The 20307-nt window shown below is 36.8% G+C and overlaps 1 protein-coding gene across 1 annotated transcript in view; it reads right to left on the bottom strand.

Annotated features, from left to right (window-relative positions):
- The window catches only part of HCN1 (hyperpolarization activated cyclic nucleotide gated potassium channel 1), a gene marked incomplete at both ends in the record, with an annotated part of 364544 nt that overhangs the window by 63241 nt on the left and 280996 nt on the right, over positions 1 to 20307 (bottom strand). Inside the window, one exon of the mRNA XM_082836084.1 lies at positions 5772 to 5918. Coding sequence (XP_082692210.1) covers positions 5772 to 5918 — 147 coding nt within the window. The remainder of the gene's footprint in view (positions 1 to 5771; positions 5919 to 20307) is intronic.

The following is a 20307-nucleotide window of genomic DNA, read 5'->3' as shown; positions in this document are numbered from 1 at the left end:
TAGTCCGAGGATGAAGAACACACAGATTTATCTGCCACACTGAATCTTCTACATCTTGAGGTGGCTCACCACTTAGGTTTGGACAGGGGATCCAGCAACTTTTGTTTTATGAGCCACCGACAATATGCTAGGCACAGCTGGCATAGCGATGTAAGAAAAATAGTATTTATTTTCTATCTATCCCATGGATATTACTATAGAGATTGGACAAAACATTGACATACTTCTTATAATGGTACTCTATTGGAATATTCCCCCACCCCCCAGGTTTACTTTGCAATAAATCACTAATGTTTATAAACCTTGAGAAAGTTTAAAAGAAAATTTAAAAACCCACATGCAAAATAGGTCCTTCTTGCTTACAGTGTATATATCAAAACAAAATCACAGAGGAATCTAAAGATGTCAGCATCCTTTTGTTATATATTAGAAACCATATTCTCCATAGTACAATCTAAAGTGATACTAAGAAAGTTCTGTGCCCACAGTACTTCATAGTTCGGGGCATCACTTTTCTTATGCATGCCAGCATCTCTGTTGTGTCTACAAAATGCTCTCTCCAAGCCCTAATAATCAATGATTCTTTGAGATCCTTTTTTAATTTGCTTTTGTTTATTTATCCAATAAGTAGTTATTAAATATGTACTATCTAGGGAGTAGAGCTATCATGGAAATCAAGAAAGACAAAGTCCTTGCTTTCTTGGATCCCGAGTTCCAAGAATGGAGAATTAACACATAAATAAAAAGGGACAACAAGGCAACAGAGTGATGTGTACACAACAACAAGGATGATGTGATAGAGAATGACTGCAAGGAAATTAATCTAGATGAACTTCTCACAGAAGGCCCCAGGTAACATTTGTACTGAGATTTGAACAATGAGTCAGGTATTTGTTGAAGGCTTTTCAGCAATTTGTCTCCAATTTATGAAAAAGATAAATCACCTAATTTCTGCACAGAAATGCTTTCAATAAAGTAGTGCTTTCAAAATATCTACTAGCTGAACTAATTTGCATATGCATGGTATGAGTTTTTGGTAAGAGCTTTCAAAGGTCATACAAATGATATTCTTCCTGCCATTTTACATCTTAGAGATTCTTCATATTTAAAAATATTCAAACACATTGAGAAAAAAGTCTGGGGAATAAACTGGATATAGCATAATATAGATTTAATTGATTATGAGTGATTATAGATTTAATTGATTATCAGTAAATAATTTTCATTTTCATAAGCATTGCATTTTACTTTCTTTCTATATTTTAAAGCAATGGGTTTTTTGCATAAGTTTTTTAGAATCTGAAGTTTGACCTGCCCTTCACTTTTGTACATTCCTGAGTACCCAGACTTGTGTTAGCAGAAATCACTGCTCTTAAGTGTATATTAGCACCTCAAATTATGCAAAATACTTTCTTAAAAATGAGCCTTCTGGAAAATGAGGCATTTTAAGTTAAAAGTCTTGTTAAAATATAAGATGGTTGTTGGCTCTAACTTGAATATATGATTAACAATTATATGTGGTGTGTGTATGTGCACACAATGCAAGTCTTACATTTTTACCTTTTATTATAAAATACATTATCAAATAATCTAGCTTTCCCTTTCTAAGTATCCTAGTTTCATTCATTTTATATTTATTGTAGCAATCATTCAGTGTCTTCTATTGTGTGACTTCAAAGTGCCAGGCACTTTGTGGACACTAGAGGCACAACAGGGACCAAAATACATCTTTGCACAGATTAACGCCTCATCTTCTAAATTGGAAGACAGCTTTTGAAAGGTGGAATGATGTATATTACTACTTTTAAAATATTTTTTGTGATCTACCACTATGACCTGAATATAGCAGGTATATAAGACTACAATTTAATAGGGAGCAAGACATATTTCCCACTGTTCTTACTGAACTTTTCTGCATAAAACATGTCTGGCTTTTTTACATCTAGGTTTCATTTTGAATAATGACTTCTGTTATCTCTCTGCCAATGTCTTTGCTTACTTTCCTATTCTACTCTTCCTGTTCCTCTAAAGTCTTAATTCACATTAAATTTAGGCTTTTGTGTGACTCTGATGCCCAAAGAGCAACAGCTGAAGAGCAGATGAACAAATGGAGAACATTGTTTTCACCTTTTTAAGGTGTTAAGTGTTTGAGCATTTCATGCTTCTACTTCTAGGATCTCTAATCTTATTAAGTAGCCATGATTCTTACCCTGTTTTTCACTCATAATTCTGTTAAAGACCATTCACCCAATAAATATTTAATGAGCTCCTATCAAATACTTAGTCATTAGAGATACAGAGATATTATGGCATGGTCTCTATCCTCAAGAAGCTCACAGTCTTGAAAGAGACAAACAGTAAACTGACAAATGAAAATACAGTGATAGACAATGGTCGGGGAAAACGTATGAAGGTTCTGCCTGGTAAGACTGTTTGATGGAAAGCTGAAGGTAAGCTGGGTAGAAAGGATTGAAGATAGAGAGGGTAGCATGAAGAAAGGCAAAGACGCAATCAGCAACATTTCTCCCCACCCCGCCAGGAAATTATCAACAATTTTCTGTTGATGAAGCATGAATGTAAAGAAATGAAGATGGAGGCGGACCAGGGAGCATCTCAGGTGCCATGTCAAGCAGCTTGAACTTTTTCTTGAAGGGGATAGGAGGTCATGGTTAGGCTCTGAGAAGAAAGTAATGTCAAACTAGTGTTGTACATCAATCAATATGGTAGCCCTGAGATGGGATGCATTTGAGCTAATTGACATCAAAGGCAGGAAGAAAAGCAGTGAGTGCACTTCAGAAGTTGAGGTAAAAGATGCTGAGACCCTGAACTATGGCATTTGCAAATATAAGGAAAAAATCAGTCTAACTTAATGACAGAATAGTTGTAGGAATTGAGGAAATTGGAGGTATGTCTATTGATGGCTTTAAGGGGATAAAAATGAAAAGTGGAATTTTTTCCACTGAAGATCAGAGCAAATTAAAGTATGGCAAGATAAAGCAGTTAATTACATACACACGATTAAGAACATTTTCTTGTTATCCTGATTTTACATTACATTGAGCATTTTTAGCAGGGAGGAATGCTTCCCATTTAAGCACGCAGCTTCTTAGGGTTCATTTTTATGTTCACTTTTTCTATTGGCTTTCTGTATTCCCTCAATGACATTTTATGCTAGAATCCTTACTTTTCTGCTTCTTTGAAATAAATTTTTAGTTTTACTGTGTCCTCCTGCCTATTGATCCATCTTAATCCCTGATACTGTCTCTTCAATTACCTTTGTCTCCATGCTATGGTCTGTCCTACCCTGCCTTTGAATCCCCCCAGGACCTTTAGAACCCAACTTGGTTCTAGTGTCCTGAACTTCTGCCTCTTAGTGAAAGGAATTTGGATTTAAAATAAATTCTGTAATCCTACAGAGAGATAAAGCAAAGCATACTGATAGATTATTTTTTTAAATGATACATTACTTTTTTTTTAACATCTTTATTGGAGTATAATTGTTTTACAATGGTGTGTTAGTTTCTGCTTTATAACAAAGTGAATCAGCTATACATATACATATATCCCCATATCTCCTCCCTCTTGCGTCTCCCTCCCACCCTCCCTATCCCAACCTTCTAGGTGGTCACAAAACACCAAGCTGATCTCCCTGTGCTATGCGGCTGCTTCCCACTAGCTATCTATTTTACATTTGGTAGTGTAAAAAATACGAAGTTTTGACTCTATTTCTCAAAGCAAAAATATCTGTACATTCTTATTTGATTGAGGACTCTAGAGAAAATAAGCTAATCAATAGCAGATATTTAGCTCCTTCTCTTTCCAAAACTCTTAACTGATGTCTTAAGGCTTAAAAAAATACAAATAACTTTTAATGGATGCAGATACTTAGGGATAGTTATAAATGGTAAAGATGTTAGTTGAAGTAGAAATATTTATTGACTCTTTAACATATGCTACATGTAGTAGGAATTTCAAGAAAAATTTAAAATATAGATTAAATGGTCTTTGCTCTTAAAGAACTTTCAAGACAAAAGTGGAGGAAACTAATGTGGAAAAATTGTGATAATAGACAAAATGGAAAGTAGCACACAAGCATTATGGACTCAGTGCACTGGGGGTTAGGGAAAGAGAGACCAGATCTAGTCTGGACAATCAAAGGAGGTATAAATAAAGAAATATTATTTATTACCTTTGCCAACAGATGAGAAACATCTGGAAAATGTACGATGCAAGTTGAGAAATTAGAATTGGTTTTTCAAAACACTAAGTTGCACAATTTGGCTATAGGCCACTTTGGAACGTGTATGGCAATAGGGAAAAACGAAGCTGGAAATTCAGCAAGGATCAGAGCATAGAAGGGCTAGAATATGAGCCTAAGGAGGCTATAGTTGATTTAATTTGTAATGTAAGGACTGAACCTTTCTGAGCAGAGACATGACTAGCTCTTACACATAAAAGATTAATCTGGCATCGCTGCTTTAAATGGTAGTTAGAGAAAACAGACCAAAGGTTGGAAGGTAAACTAAGGGGATACTGCAAATAGTCCATGTGAGAGGAATTAGGTTAGGGTAAGGGACTTGGGAAAGGAGACAAGGGCATAGGTGTAAGATATGTTGTCACAGTGAATTGACAGCATTTGGTAATCGACTGGATGTGCAGAGCAAAGAAAGATTTTTAAAAAAGACAAAAATTTTACATTCCAAATGACTCGAAGGAATAACTAAAACATTTACAGAGAGAGAGAGAGAGAGAGAGACTTCAAAGGATAAATGGTTTAGTGATGGAAGACAATGACTAACACATAGCCTACTATGGCAAGGGGATATCATGTAGCTTTTAAGAAAACAGAGGTTATGGCAAGAACTTGGAGCTCAAATTTATAGAACTGCAGAGATGAAATAAATATGAGAATAAAACTCAGAAATTCAAAATGAAAGCCAATGGCTCAGTAATGGCTTAGTGTTAAAGAAGCTCCCAAAAGAGGTTCAGGATATGTGTTTTATTGAGTTTAAAGGAACCACCAATGGCTCAAGGACAAAGGATTTGAAGATTAAATGTTCACTTATAATTTTCAAGGAAACAATTTTGGTAAAGAAGTGGAGATTGAACCACAATGCAATAATTATAAAGTAATCTTTCGAGAAGGTTGGTAGTAAAAGAATGGAGAAAGAGAAAGACAGTGTAAGAAACACAAACATTCAAGAGAATGTTCCTTTGATCTAGGGGTGACCTGTACATTCTAGTGGGCAGAGCGAAGACTTCTAGGGAGGGATGGAAAGGAGATGCAAGGCAAAGAGGTGGTTATTGATGTTGCCAAGTGTTTTAGTGAGGTAACAGGAAATGAATTACTCATAACCGGTCAGGTCAGTCTGTGATCAGGGTCCAGGAGATGAACAAGGAAAATGAAGATAGGAGGAAAGTAGAAATCAAAAAGAAGTTAACGAAACAGTTTGGTGAGCATGAGATGAGAGAGTGGAAAACTGGGAAAATATGGACAATGGGGACACAAGAAGGGACTTTCTAACTAGGGATACAGAAAATGAAATGATATCCTGAGAATCATAATTAGAACAATTTCCAGTCTTTTTTTTAACATAAGTGCCTGTAAATGGGAGAACATAAGGGCAAATAAGGGCAACAAACAAGATGTTTTAACATTAAATTTTAATTTTTCTTTTAAGTAGTGTCAAAACATGGAATTGAGGATTTCCCAGGAAAGGAGAAAGTAAACAATGATCATGTACATGGAGACTGAGGACTATAAATCTTACCTCTCTCAGAGGATCATTGAGTTCATTGAGAATATTTTCCTCATCAAAGATTTTGCCTTGGTATCTGTGTTCATAGTAATCATGTATCTTCTGACGCATATCAGCTGGTAACTTATGGAATGACATGTATTGTTCCACTTGCTTATACTGTAAGGAAAGGAAAAACGGAAATTAGAAAACATTGTTAGGCTGTATGAGAAATCGTCATGTTACTTTGTTGTGCTATATTCAATAGTAACAGTAACAAAAAGAAGAAATCCTTTAAGGGGTAGGAAATAATGTACTAGGTTGTAATGTACCTACTCTGTGTGACAGACTGTAGAAAGCATTTGTTTAGGTAAACATTTCCTGTAAAGACCAGAGATGTTATAGAGAGGAAGCATGGAAGGAGCTCAGCGGTAACTGGGTGCAGCCCCAGAAAAGCCAGTGATGAGGCAAGAAAACAAAATGTGATGCTATTTTTTGGATTTTTTTTGAGCTGAGTTCTAAAGGAAGTATGAAGTTGCTGTTTAACTCTTCATTTGGAGAAAGAATCCCATAACTTTGGATAGTACAAAAGGTCTTATCTTAGACCTTTATAGCAAAAGATCAGACCTGATTAACAATTGAATCTGGAGGCAGAAAGCTTGGCAACCGTTTGCAAGTCATAGATACTCAAGCAACACGTGCCCTGTAAATTAAGAGACTGTGTCAGGCTTCAATTTAGGACGTAGAAAAATATCAGAATGAGACTAGATCCACATAATTTTATAGCTGAAACTTAGACATTTAATTTCATTTAAACAAGTAGTACTTAAACTTGATTGTTTATAAAACTTGGGGTGAGGCTGTCTTTTGGGAATGCAGATTTGCATTCTTTTTTTTTTTTTTTTTGCGGTACGCAGGCCTCTCACTGTTGTGGCCTCTCCTGTTGCGGAGCACAGGCTCCGGACGCGCAGGCTCAGCGGCCATGGTTCACGGGCCTAGCCGCTCCATGGCATGTGGGATCTTCCTGGACCGGGGCACGAACCCGTGTCTTCTGCATCGGCAGGCGGACTCTCAACCACTGTGCCACCAGGGAAACCCCCAGATTTGCATTCTTAACTCCAGATATTGATTCCGTTGAGGTACCTGCCTTTGTAAATTTACATACATACTCATATACATATACATATACATACGCACTTAAAAAAATCCCTGCAAATCAAACAGGAACATAGAAGTATGGAGATTACTTGGAAGCTTATTAGAAGAGAATTTCAGGCTTTACCTCAGAGCTGTGAAATCAGAATCTGCATCTTAAGAAAGATCCCCAGATGATTCATACACATTTAAGGTTGAGAAACATTCCCTCGATGTTTCAAATGCAGGTGGTCATAAGACTATACTTTGAAAAAAATCAGTTAGAGCCCCACAATTAGTTTCATTGTATGGATGATAAAACTGAGTACAAATAAAAAGGTAGGTAATAAAACTGGATGAAGATACTGGAATAAAAATCTTTGCTTAAACACAACACATTTGACATATTATCTATGAAAAATTTTTTTCAAATCTTTTCCTGTTAACAGAGCTCAGACTAGAAGATCTAGGTGACTGGACTCCTTGCCCATAATTACCGTAATTACAACTGGTAATTGATAATACATATATCTAATGGGAAACAGCAACCCAGTGTATTGTATTTCTTCAAATTTTTTTACATAATTTCCTTACACATAACATTCATATTTTTGGACATTCCCTTTTAGAGTTTAGTATTCTCAAAGGAAATACAACTTTGTCATGAGATTCCTTTATTTGGTCACCAGACTGTTCCCTGAAGTATTTAAAGCCTGCAGGCCTACATATATATATCTCTGAAGCAACTTGATTATGATTTAGGCATTCTGAATTTAGGCACCAATGCTGTCACTGTCATTGTGTGTAAGTGGCTTCTAGTATATACTTGAGAAGGACTGGGTTAATTTTTCCTGAAGAAGTCAGAATCTGTATGCTAACCTTGGTAGCCCACCCTTAGCTAGAGACCTCAGATTCAGCCTGCTGTTTTTTTTTTCGCGGTACGCGGGCCTCTCACTGTTGTGGCCTCTCCCGTTGCGGAGTACAGGCTCCGGACACACAGGCTCAGCGGCCATGGCTCACAGGCCCAGCCGCTAAGCGGCATGTGGGATCCTCCCCGACCGGGGCACAAATCCGTGTCCCCTGCATTGGCAGGCGGACTCTCAACCACTGCGCCACCAGGGAAGCCCAGATTCAGCCTGCTTTGACCCCTCATGCAGCTGGTCCAAAGGAAAGACGCTTCAGTGGCCCTTTCTACAAGAAACTTTATTTTTTAGAAACATCTTTGTATCTGATTTTTACTCTTAGCCAAGAAGAGGGCAGTGGGATATCTGAGGTACTGTTTAGATTCTGAAACTCCACTGGAGATCCACAGGCTAACTTCTGCACTAATGATTTGCAAATAGCCTGCTTGGTTTGACTAGTTTGGATGGACTATTTAAAGAGCTATTGGGAGCTTTGTTGGTGAGCTCTCCCCAAAGCAAGACTCCTTGCACAGATCTTGGTGGTTCAGGCCAGTGAGTCAGTATGCTCCAGGGTCCCAGAAATTGAGCCCACAGGGAGGGTGCTGGGGAAAGGCCCTCGGGCCTCTGATGCTTGTTGGCATTCTCTTTCTCTGTTGCACTGACCTTTGCCTTTAAACGAAAGCCTCATATGAGTATAATCTATGGAGTCTGGTGAGCTCTGTCAAACTTCCGAACTTGGGAAAACAATAAAACAACTTCAGACAACAGGGCTGTCACTTACGGCATTGATGAAAGTCCTTTCAGTTCTGGCCAAATAAAGGATTCAGTGTTCTTCAAAACCAGTAGGTATCAAGTAATCTCTGCTCACTTTTCTCAATAGAGTGCTTGCCCAAACACTGCTTGGGGTGGTGAGAATCTTTTTTTTGTGTGTGTGGTACGCGGGCCTCTCACTGTTGTGGCCTCTCCCGTTGTGGAGCACAGGCTCCGGACGCGCAGGCCCAGCGGCCATGGCCCACGGGCCTAGCCGCTCTGCGGCATGTGGGATCTTCCCGGACCGGGGCACGAACTCGTGTCCCCTGCATCGGCAGGCAGACTCTCAACCACTGTGCCACCAGGGAAGTCCTGAGAATCTTTAACTTTAACTGGCATACTGAAGCTCTCGATTTCTCCCTTTTTTTGCATGTATCTCAGGGTTATGGGAGACAACATTATAACTAAGTAGCATTTTAATCATTTTGGGGAAATCTGTGCCTGTGTTTGAGGGAGAGTAGGGGAAAGAAAAGAAATTCAGTTTCTGACAAGTTAAGTTTAAGATGCCCATGGCACATCCTAATGCTTATATGTAGGTCAGGCACTTAGAAGAGAAAATATACGCATAGCCAATGACTAAGGGATCACTAAGGATGCGTCAAGTGAAGACATAAAAAGACAAAAAGTGGAACCTATATTTTAAAAGCAGTTGAGTCATGGAGTTTGACAAGTTAAGGGAACTCACATTAGCTAGCACGATGTAAGAGCAGGACCAGAAAAGCTAGATGAGCAAAATCCAAAGAAGGAGAAAGTTTCAAAGGGGAGGGGGCCACTCAAAAGCAAAGATGCAAATACAATTCTTTCTTGAATATATAAAATCAAAAATTCATTGTATCAGATTTAAAAGACTATAAAACAAATACCATTTAAAATTCTAAGGAACTATTATTTTTTAAATGTTCTCTTCAATTAAAATTTTATATCTACATCTATAATGCATGTACATGATATTTTAGGGGTTCAGAACAGGCTTTTTCAAGATGTGACACTTTGGCATGTGGGTTATGTGCTAAAGGCAGTGGGGACCCAGAGGCTCAAGAGAAACTACTGTCCCTCCCTTAACTACTTGGGATAATTTAAATTGGGGATTCTTCCCAGAAAAAGGGTTATTACCAGGGATACATTTTATCTAAGTGGTCCCATCTGTATGGCAGGACAAACATCTAATTACCCAACAACTGCTCTTCTTTTTATCATCCTATGAATTATCCTCCTGTTTCTGAGAGCTCCAGGCCCCTCTCCCATTCCTTAGCCCAGGATGGCATCTATACCTTACTTTACCTCTTTGTCTCTGAACCTCTCCTGTATGTGGGGTCTCTGACCCTATCAAGTATGTAGGATTCATGTACATATGAGAAATAAAATTTGATTTTCACCTGTAACTGGCTCATGTCAATTTAATTCTTAGACTGGACAGAAGAACCTAGAAGGATAGAGGAAAGTTTTCTTCCACCTTGACAATATTAAAAATGTGCCTTAATAGAGTGATTATAACAAATGGCAACATTCCATTGTCAAACCCACCAGTCTCACTTCTCTCGTGTCACCATTTTTATTTATTTATTTATTTATTTTGTTTGTTTGTTTTTTGCGGTACGCGGGCCTCTCACTGCTGTGGCCTCTCCCGTCGTGGAGCACAGGACGCGCAGGCCCAGCGGCCATGGCCCACGGGCCCAGCCGCTCCGCGGCACGCGGGATCCCGCCGGACCGGGGCTCGAACCCATGTCCCCTGAATCGGCAGGCGGACTCTCAACCACTGCGCCACCAGGGAAGCCCCTGTCACCATTTTTAAAAAGGTGTTTAGTTGGTATCACCAAGCAATATGCTTCTGTCTCTATTTCTTATATGGATTAATAATAGGCATCATTTATTGACTTTTTGCCATGACAAAGTGGTTTAACTACTTACAGTTCCCTGTATCTTCTCACCCCCTTTCTCATGCTATACCTGTGTCACTAGTGCTAATTGTTCCCTTGATCTCCTTTGTAACTTTACATAATCTATTTATACTTTTATTTCTTGTTCAGAGAACTCTAGACACATTTACCAGATGAAAGTAACAAACTCCCTCCTTCACTCCTACTTTCTAACTTCTGTCATCTCTACTTTTATGATATAAAGGTGGATTATAATTTTGTACCCGTAATTAAACCTACCAAACCCATAAAGTGTTTACATTACTTTGACCATGTATCATGATGCCAAGTGGAACATTTGATGACATTTCCTTTGGTTTCATGGATTTTTAATGATTTTCATTTCTTGCATAATTAGCTCTTATTTTAGTTTCATTTTTTTTCCCCAGCCTTCTCATCCTACCCAATATTTGTTGAGTTTTCTTTAGAGATTTTTCTGTAGGATTTCTCTTTACAACATCCCTGGTTGGGTTCACTATTCTTAGACCCTATGTTTTTCCTTTGGTTTAGTTATTCATGTTGCTGGAACCAATCCCTAAGTAAACAACTAAGAAATACTGAGTGGGATATAGTTTTTTGGAACCATTTCTTCTCTGAAAATGTCTCTGTTAAACTCAAAGTTGATTGATAACCTGACTGCATACAGAATTCTAGGTTGAAGTCTAGTTGGATACTGAGCCTTTGGATAATTGATGCACTTTGCTGGATATGGTCCATGTTTCTCATTACTTATTTCATATATTCTTTCCCTGCATTTTCCCCTACATTTCCCTAGATTTCCCACATTTTCTCTACATTCCCCAATATTTCCTGAAGTTCTTTGAACTCATTTTAATTCCAAATATCTTTTCAATTCTTTGAGCTTTTATCTTCTTAATTTTATTGCATTCAGTTTAGAAATATATTAATACATGAAGTTAAAAAGTAATTTTAAGGCATCCTTTTATTCCTGAAAAATCTGGGATGTCACAATACAAGGGAATTGAAAAGTATCCACTGGATTTAGGTTCAGTAAAATTTTTGGTGTCTTTGCACTCAGTGCTTTCATTGGACCGTGTGTGTACATCAGAAGTGGGGGCAATTCAAAACAGTTTGCAAATGTTTAGAAGTAAGAACTGAAAATGGAAACAGCAAATGTAACCGTCTCTCTGACGCACTCTAGTTAAAAGCATAGAGCTAGAATGATAGCATGGTAAATGTCAACAATTCCAAAAGTCTAAAAAAAAAGTTTTAGTCACATTTATATTGTTTTTATATTCATGAAATGACACACTTACCAGAAAACTGAATCACCCCTACTTTAATATCCCCTACTCCTTCATCCTAATCCTCAAGATAATATCAAATCATGTAAATTCTACCTGCTAAAGGTTTCAATAATTTTCCTTTCCCCTGCATCACCATTATTATCAACCTAGTCAAAGTAACTTTATTCATCCTCTAAACTAATTCCTAGCTTCCTAACTACATTCTCTGTATCAATTTGCACATGTCTTCTTACAATCCTAATTCATTTTCCATAATCCAGACAGAGAAGTCTTTTTTTTTTAACATCTTTATTGAAGTATAATTGCTTTACAATGGTGTGTTAGTTTCTGCTGTATAACAAAGTGAATCAGCTATACATATACATATATCCCCATATCTCCTCCCTCTTGCATCTCCCTCCCACCCTCCCTATCCCACCGTTCTAGGTGGTCACAAAGCACAGAGCTGATCTCCCTGTGCTATGCGGATGCTTCCCACTAGCTATCTATTTTACATTTGGTAGTGTATATATGTCCATGCCACTCTTTCACTTGATGGACCTAGAGACTGTCATACAGAGTGAAGTAAGTCAGAAAGAGAAAAACAAATACCATATGCTAACACATATATATGGAATCTAAAAAAAAAAAAAAAAGGTCCTGAGAAATCTTTTTAAAATGCTAAGCTTATTGTCACTCTTTTCCTTAAGGCATTTTAATAGCTTCCCATTGCCTTCAGGATCAAGTCCAACTTCCTTGGCCTATGTGGGCCTCTCCTGCTCTATCACGTGCATTTCCCCTTTGTTCGCTATGCCCTGGTATATTAAATGTCTTTCATATTCTTAAACTTACCCTGGTAGCTGTATGCTCATGCTGTTTCCTCAGTCTGAGATGTTTTTCCACCACGTAATTTCATGGCTAATATCTATTCATCCTTTAACTCTCTCCTCAAATGTACTATGTCAAGGAAGTATTCTCTGACTCCCTAGGCCACGTAAAGTCCCTAGGTATACACTTATAGACAATGCTGAGTTTACCCCTTAGTTACGCTAAGGGCACCTGCAATTGTTACATGTCTGTCCTTGCCTATCTTGCTCACCACTGACTCTGCTAACGTATTTGCAAATAGTTAAGTTCTCACGTATTCACTGATTGAAAATCTGGTTTGTTGCACACTTTCTGAAAATTCTTCTGATAAAGGAAACAAAAAATGTGATCTTCGCCTTCTTTCAGTAATAATAATGGTATCAATGGAAGATGCCAGATAGGGAGGTTCTTCCACATGGATGGAAATTGTGGATTTGTATTTTATTATTATTGGTTAGTATTGTTTATAATTCAGAGAAAATTGATTAAATTTGAGATTCTTAACTCTAACTTATTGCAATTAAAGTGGATTAATTTGTTCTTTAAAGAATCTGTGGTTTCTGTCTGAATCTGTGTTAGTCTTTATGTCAAACACAGCTATAAGGAGGAGGAAATTATTGACTGTAAAAGAGAAACTGCCTTCCTATAATTCCAAAATGCTTATAACAATTAGGAAATAGCAGAAATTAATAAAAACACGTGCAAAGTGGTTGAGAGTCCACCTGCCAATGCAGGGGACACGGGTTCGAGCCCCGGTCCGGGAAGATCCCACATGCTGCAGAGCGGCTGGGCCCGTGAGCCATGGCCACTGAGCCTGTGCGTCCGGAGCCTGTGCTCCGCAACGGGAGAGGCCACAAACAGTGAGAGGCCCGCGTACTGGAAAAAAAAAAAAAAAAAAAATGGTGTCTGAAATGTTGTTCTTCCTACAGAATAAAAAATTAATGTAAGTTTTATATTCAAATGATTATATGTTGTAGATTTTAACATAATTACAAAATAATAATTAATAAAAATAAAATATTTAAAATTTCCTTTCAAAAACCAATAATCAATTACCTTTTTCATTTTTAATGTTTAAGCCAATCATCATTGGATTTATGACTAAGCTATCTTAATTTTTACAAAGATATTTTTAATATTGCCATTTATTTACATGGTAACTGAAGCTATTTTGATCCTGCATTTAAAAATAAATGAATCCCTTTTTATATATACATTAAAAAGCTAGGTTGTATGCAAGTGAGTTTACCAAGTACTATTTTTTTTTATTAATTTTTATTGGAGTATAGTTGCTTTACAATGTTGTGTTAGTTTCTGCTGTACAGCAAAGTGAATCAGCTAAATGAATACACATATCCCGTCTTTTTCGGATTTCCTTCCAATTTAGGTCACCACAGAGCACTGAGTAGAGTTCCCTGTGCTATACAATACTATTTCTAAAATATTTACAGCAGATTGAATCATTTTCAAAAACAATGTTATAAACAGCAAAATGTTCAATTCATACTTACTGAGGAAAAAGTTTCTTTTAGTAAAAAATGGATTCCTAGTTATTTTGTGAAATTCTTTTAAGCATCATAGTCATATTAGACTAAGTCATATAATGATAAAGGAATCCAAATACACCTAAATTTGACTTCCAACATATTAAATGGAAACAAAATTAAAAACTAATCGTACATGAAGAAAATTCGATGGTTGCAAAGTTATATTTTTCTGCAGAAGTTTGAGTGGGATAATTCCATTTTTATCTTCATTCTACTTTATCTTTTTGGAAAGCTGGGTAATCAATATGGGTTTCTTTGTAAGACAGTGAATTCTTCAGCTGTCAGGATACAGGGAAAGCTTTTTGTGATAGTGAATATGTATCTATTTGACCTGGAAAGCTATCAAAATTACAACCTAACAGGTGATCTTAAAATCCTTACAGAAAATATTACCAGATAAAAATGGTTATTCTTCCATCCAGAATGATCTCTTCCATTATAAACAGACACTTGCCATCTTATTTATGGAATCTAGCACTCACTATCTATTTAGATATTTCACAAAATATATTTGAATATAAAAGCAAGGTTTAAAAAAAGTTGGAAATTGTATATCATAGCTCTTCCTTCTTCCCTCCTTCCCTCCCACTCTCCCTCCCTTCCTTCTTCCCTCCTTCCCTCCCTCCCTTCTTTCCTTCTCTCTCTCTCTCCCTCTCTTTCTTTCTTCCTCTGTTTCTTCTAATAGTTTGATTTAAAAATGGCCAGATTTCAAAAAGTTTTCCAAAAGTCAGAGTATTAAGACTTAACTAAGTAATTGAAAACCGTAATAGTAATGAGAGTTCAATGTATTTAGCAATTAGAAGAACATGCTTAACTACAAAGTAAATAAATTGTTCATATAAAACATTTTTAGAAAGTTAATTTTAGCCATTATAGAATAAAGGTCAGGGGGATAGATGACTGCTGGAAATTGAAACAGTCATTATTATCATTATAATAGAGTTAAAATGTGTGCTTGGTTACTTTAGAAATCCTTTAGAGTGTCTTCCTGCTCTGAACGGCTTTGATCTCTATTACTGCAATTTTTCTTGGTGTGTGTGTGTGTGTGCACTCACACCTGTGTGTCTGTGTGTGTGTTTGCAAACAAGAAAGTGATTTTGATCCTTAATTCAATGAGTACAGATTGACATACGATGATCACCTAATCACTCTTTCATTTTCCAATAGGACCATTTAAAACATACTATGCTGTTTTATTTCCCTCCCCCAACAAATTCTTTCATTCATAGATAATGACCTTACCTAAAATTTCAAAGAGAGATAGAAGACTTCACACAAGCACATGTATTAACTCATTTAGAAACTCACCTATTTTTTCTCCCTCTTTCCTTCTTGGTCTTGCAACAATGAAAGAAGTGTCTTTTCTCTCATTTGAAGCTAATCTTTCAACTGGGTTTGAATATCCTCTCCCCATCCCTCCACAGAACCATTACCCTATCTGCTATACTTTCTATCTTATATCTTCAGTGTTCTCTATACATGTTGGCTCCAGCCAAATAGCTTTTAAATATACTCATTATATTTTAAATAATAAAATATATTATTTTATTAATAATAATAAAAAATAATATCTAACCCTTGGATATTACAAACTATTTTCCAGGAACTCAACAGTTTACTCATATTTACTTGTTTACAACCTTATGAGTTGTTACCATTATGTTTATGTTACAGATGATGAAACTGAGGCACAGAGAATTTAAATAATGTGTGTAAAGTCATGCAGCTAATTAGTGTTGAAGCTAGGATTCGAACCCAGGCAATCTGGATCCAAAGTTTGTGCTGTTTACTCACTACATGATATTCCTGTCTTCAAAAAATGGCTCTCAATTGAGCACAAGTAGTCCTCCATCTAACACCCTATTTTTCTCCTTCCTTTTGTCAATCAATTTCTTGAAAGAGTGGTCTACAGTCATTATCTCATTGTCTTCTTTACATTGAAACTTTAAATGTTGAATTATAACTTCCATTCCTTCTATTCCACTAATAATCCCTTACATTTCCATAATTTCCCAATGGTTACCAATAACTAGATACTTTGCAAAGATTTTCTTATTTTTATATGAACAGCATTGAACACTAGTAGCAGACACTAATGATTCCCCATGCAACCCCTCTATCCTTGCAAGCTGGCCAACTCTGATGTCAACTGTAATTATGGTGGAGAGTCCATCTAAGGGTTTCTGTCTCAGGGCTTTCTGAGAAGCCTAGAAAACTTGCTCAGCTCCAGCTAGAGTTGCATGGGAGTTTGGGGATGGAGAGAGATGTAGGTAACATTCAACCAATGAGGGACTTGAGTCTAATGATTAATGTCACAGTCTCCCAACCTTTGAAAAGACGATTATAAGGAGAATTCTGCATGGTTCTTCAGAGGGTCTCAGTAGGACTAAGTTACACTTGCTCACATTAGAAAATAATTCAATAAAAATACACTTCATTGGTTTTCCTTTTTCTCTAGTCTTACTCCTCCTGTTTCCCCATTTTGCCTCTTGGAATTACTCCCCAGTGAATTACCTACACCCAAATCCTTTTCTTAGGCTTTTGTAGGACAACCCAAACTATGACGTTACTGTTGATCCCTTCCTTCTAGAAAAGCATCTTATCCTTTAGCTTCTTCATCTGTATTATTTTCCTGTTTCCTCTCTTCTCATTGACTTCCCGCTGCACTCTTATTTGTTGATATGTCTTTCTATGTTGGTGTTTCCAAGAACTGCATCCAAGGCCTTTTAAAAAAATTTTCACCTCACATATTTCCTTAAGCAATCCTTCCCACTTGCCTGACTTCAGTCACTATCAATATACCACCAGTCTCCAAGTCAATGGCTCCAGTAGAGAACTAACTACTGATCTCTAGACTCATATGTCTACCTTCCCCTTAAGCATCTACCTTCAAAACATGGCTCAAGGGCACATCAAATGCAACATACTCAAAATTGAAATCATCTCTCTTCTCTCCCCACACCTCCTCTATGTAACCATCAGCCTAAGCTATAGATCTGGTTTATAGGACAATCATCTTTCTGTTTCCAACACATTTTACCTTTATCCTCCACAAACTAACCATATTGCCAACTGGGGAGTTCATTTTTAATCACTTCCTCTGAGAATTTTCCCCAAATATCTGGCTCAGACTTCAATGCACATTCAAATAACATGGGGATCTCACTAACTAGAGATGTGCATTCGGTATGTATGGGGTTGAGACTGAGATTAGGTATTTCTAATAATGTCGTGGGTGATGCTTATTCTGGTTACCAGAATATCACAGTAGTAAGGATCTAGATTAGACTAGGTGGGCCATTTGTGTTCTCATAACACCAAGTCCATACCCTGGCTATTTTCCCACTATCACAATTGCTTATTGGGACTTCCCTGGTGGTCCAGTGGTTAAGAATCTGCGCTCCCAATGCAGGGGGCCCAGGTTCGATCCCTGGTCAGGGAACTAGATCCTGCATGCTGCAACCAAGACCTAGTGGAGCCAAATAAATATTAAATAAATAAGTGCTTATTAAATTGCCTGTATTCTCTACTAGACGGTAAGCAACTTGAGGTGTCTGCTTACCGTTGTACATCTATTCTCTTGTACAGTTACTCATGTACAGTAAGTGTTCAACATTTGCTGAATTGATTAGTTATATACATTCAAAAATATCCTTTTTTGTAAAATATATTGTTCAGTTTTGATTGGGTACCAGATTTAAAGTACTTTTTAAAGTACTAGCAAAAATGTTATTTTTCTTTGGTAAGGCAAATGTATGTTAAATAGTCAAGCTGTTTTACTTCTTTTTTTAATTTTAGTGATAGATTGCAGAGGAAAATCAAATACCTATTCACTGTGACAAAATGCCTAGTCTTCTGTTTTGTTTTTTCCATTTGAAAAAATGCCTTATTTGAAGCAGCTGAAAGATCCATAACATAGTTCTTTAACTTCTAATTTAAATGATTTGTCATTTAATTTTTAAAAATTAGATGGTGAAGGACAAAGCGTTTCCTAAAACATAAAGCTTGTTAGTCATAAATCTAGAGGTTATATGTCACCCCAAAGTTGACCCTTACAGGCTACCCATGATTGCAGCTCTTATAATTTGGGCTAAAGTGATTCAAATGGTATAAATTTTAAAAATATTAGGTGTATTGATTGTTGTCACATTATGTCCTGTGTGTGCATATGTATGTGTGTGACTCTTCAATGGAAAAATGCAAGTTTAGTTACGTTGGGCTTCCATGGGAAGATCTAGTCACCCTGCAATGAAGAGTTGAACATTTCTTTTAATAGTGTATTTCCAATATCCTGGTTCCACCACCCTCAACCAACTTTTTAAGCTTTTACAAATGGGTAATAAATTATTTACATAAGCCATATATAAGTGCATTAAAAAGATTAATAGTTTGAAACTAAGGACATTGTTTAAATATCACGGATATTTTTCTTCATTATTTCTGGTCAAAATATTTCTTAGCATTAGTAATAGCTTGATTTACATTGAAAGTCTCTCTAGTTTGTTTTTAATACAAGTGTTTCCATTTCACTGTACATAGTTTCCAAATTTAAAGTAACTGAATATCTGAGGAAACACAACAATTACTAAGAGCAAATATCATCTCAGAATAACTAAAAGAAGACAATGAATTAATGACTCACCAAGAAATTACCATGGAGAAGCGACATATTTGGTGAAGAAAGGAGCTTTTACAATGCTTAAAATTTACACTCCTTTGTATTAATTTGTTTTTCAAAAGTGAACAATTCTGGCAAAGATATCATTCCTTCTGTACAAATTAAAAGCATAATATTCTTTTTTTTATGGGTATCTTTTTTTTTTAACATCTTTATTGGAGTATGATTGCTTTACAATGGTGTGTTAGTTTCTGCTTTATAACAAAGTGAATCAGCTATACATATGCATATATCCCCATATCTCCTCCCTCTTGCATCTTCCTCCCACCCTCCCTATCCCACCCCTCTAGGTGATCACAAAGCACCGAGCTGATCTCCCTGTGCTATGTGGCTGCTTCCCACTAGCTATCTATTTTACATTTGGTAGTGTATATATGTCCATGCCACTCTCTCACTTCGTCCCAGCTTACCCTTTCCCATCCCCGTGTCCTCAAGTCCATTCTCTACGTCTGCATCTTTATTCTTCTCCTGCCCCTAGGTTCTTCAGAACCCTTTTTTTTTTTTTTAGATTCCATACATATGTGTTAGCATATGGATTAAAGACCTAAATGTAAGACCAGACACTATAAAACTCTTAGCAGAAAACATAGGCAGAACACTCTATGACATAAATCACAGCAAGATCCTTTCTGACCCACCTCCTAGAAAAATGGAAATAAAAACAAAAATAAACAAATGGGACCTAATGAAACTTAAAAGCTTTTGCTCAGCAAAGGAAAACATAAACAAGATGAAAAGACAACCCTCAGAATGGGAGAAAATATTTGCAAATGAAGCAAGTGACAAAGGATTAATCTCCAAAATTTACAATTTTGATATTGTATCAATTTTGATATTGAGCTCATGCAGCTCAATGTCAAAAAAACAAATAACCTAATCCAAAAATGGGCAGAAGACTTAAATAGACATTTCTCCAAAGAAGATATACCAGATTGCCAACAAACACATGAAAGGATGCTCAACATCACTAATCATTAGAGAAATGCAAATCAAAACTACAATGCGGTATCACCTCACACCAGTCAGAATGGCCATCATCAAAAAATCTACAAACAGTAAATGCTGGAGATGGTGTGGAGAAAAAGGAACTCTCTTGCACTATTGGTGGGAATGTAAATTGATACAGCCACTACGGAAAACAGTATAGAGCTTCCTCAAAAAACTAAAAATAGAACTACCATAAGACCCAGAAATCCCATTACTGGGCATATACCCTGAAAAAACTATAATTCAAAAAGAGTCATGTACCACAATGTTCATTGCAGCACTATTTACAAGAGCCAGGACATGGAAGCAACCTAGGTGTCCATCGGCAGATGAATGGGTAAAGAAGATGTGGCACATATATACCATGGAATATTACTCAGCTATAAAAAGAAACAAAATTGAGTTATTTGTAGTGAGGTGGATGGACCTAGAGTCTGTCCTACAGAGTGAAGTAAGTCAGAAAGAGAAAAACATAATATTC

This window comes from Leucopleurus acutus (genome assembly GCF_964270905.1).
Source record: "Leucopleurus acutus genome assembly, chromosome: 3".
Taxonomy (NCBI): domain Eukaryota; kingdom Metazoa; phylum Chordata; class Mammalia; order Artiodactyla; family Delphinidae; genus Leucopleurus; species Leucopleurus acutus.
Note: the sequence above shows the minus strand (reverse complement) of the source record. Positions and strands in the feature narration are given on the sequence as shown.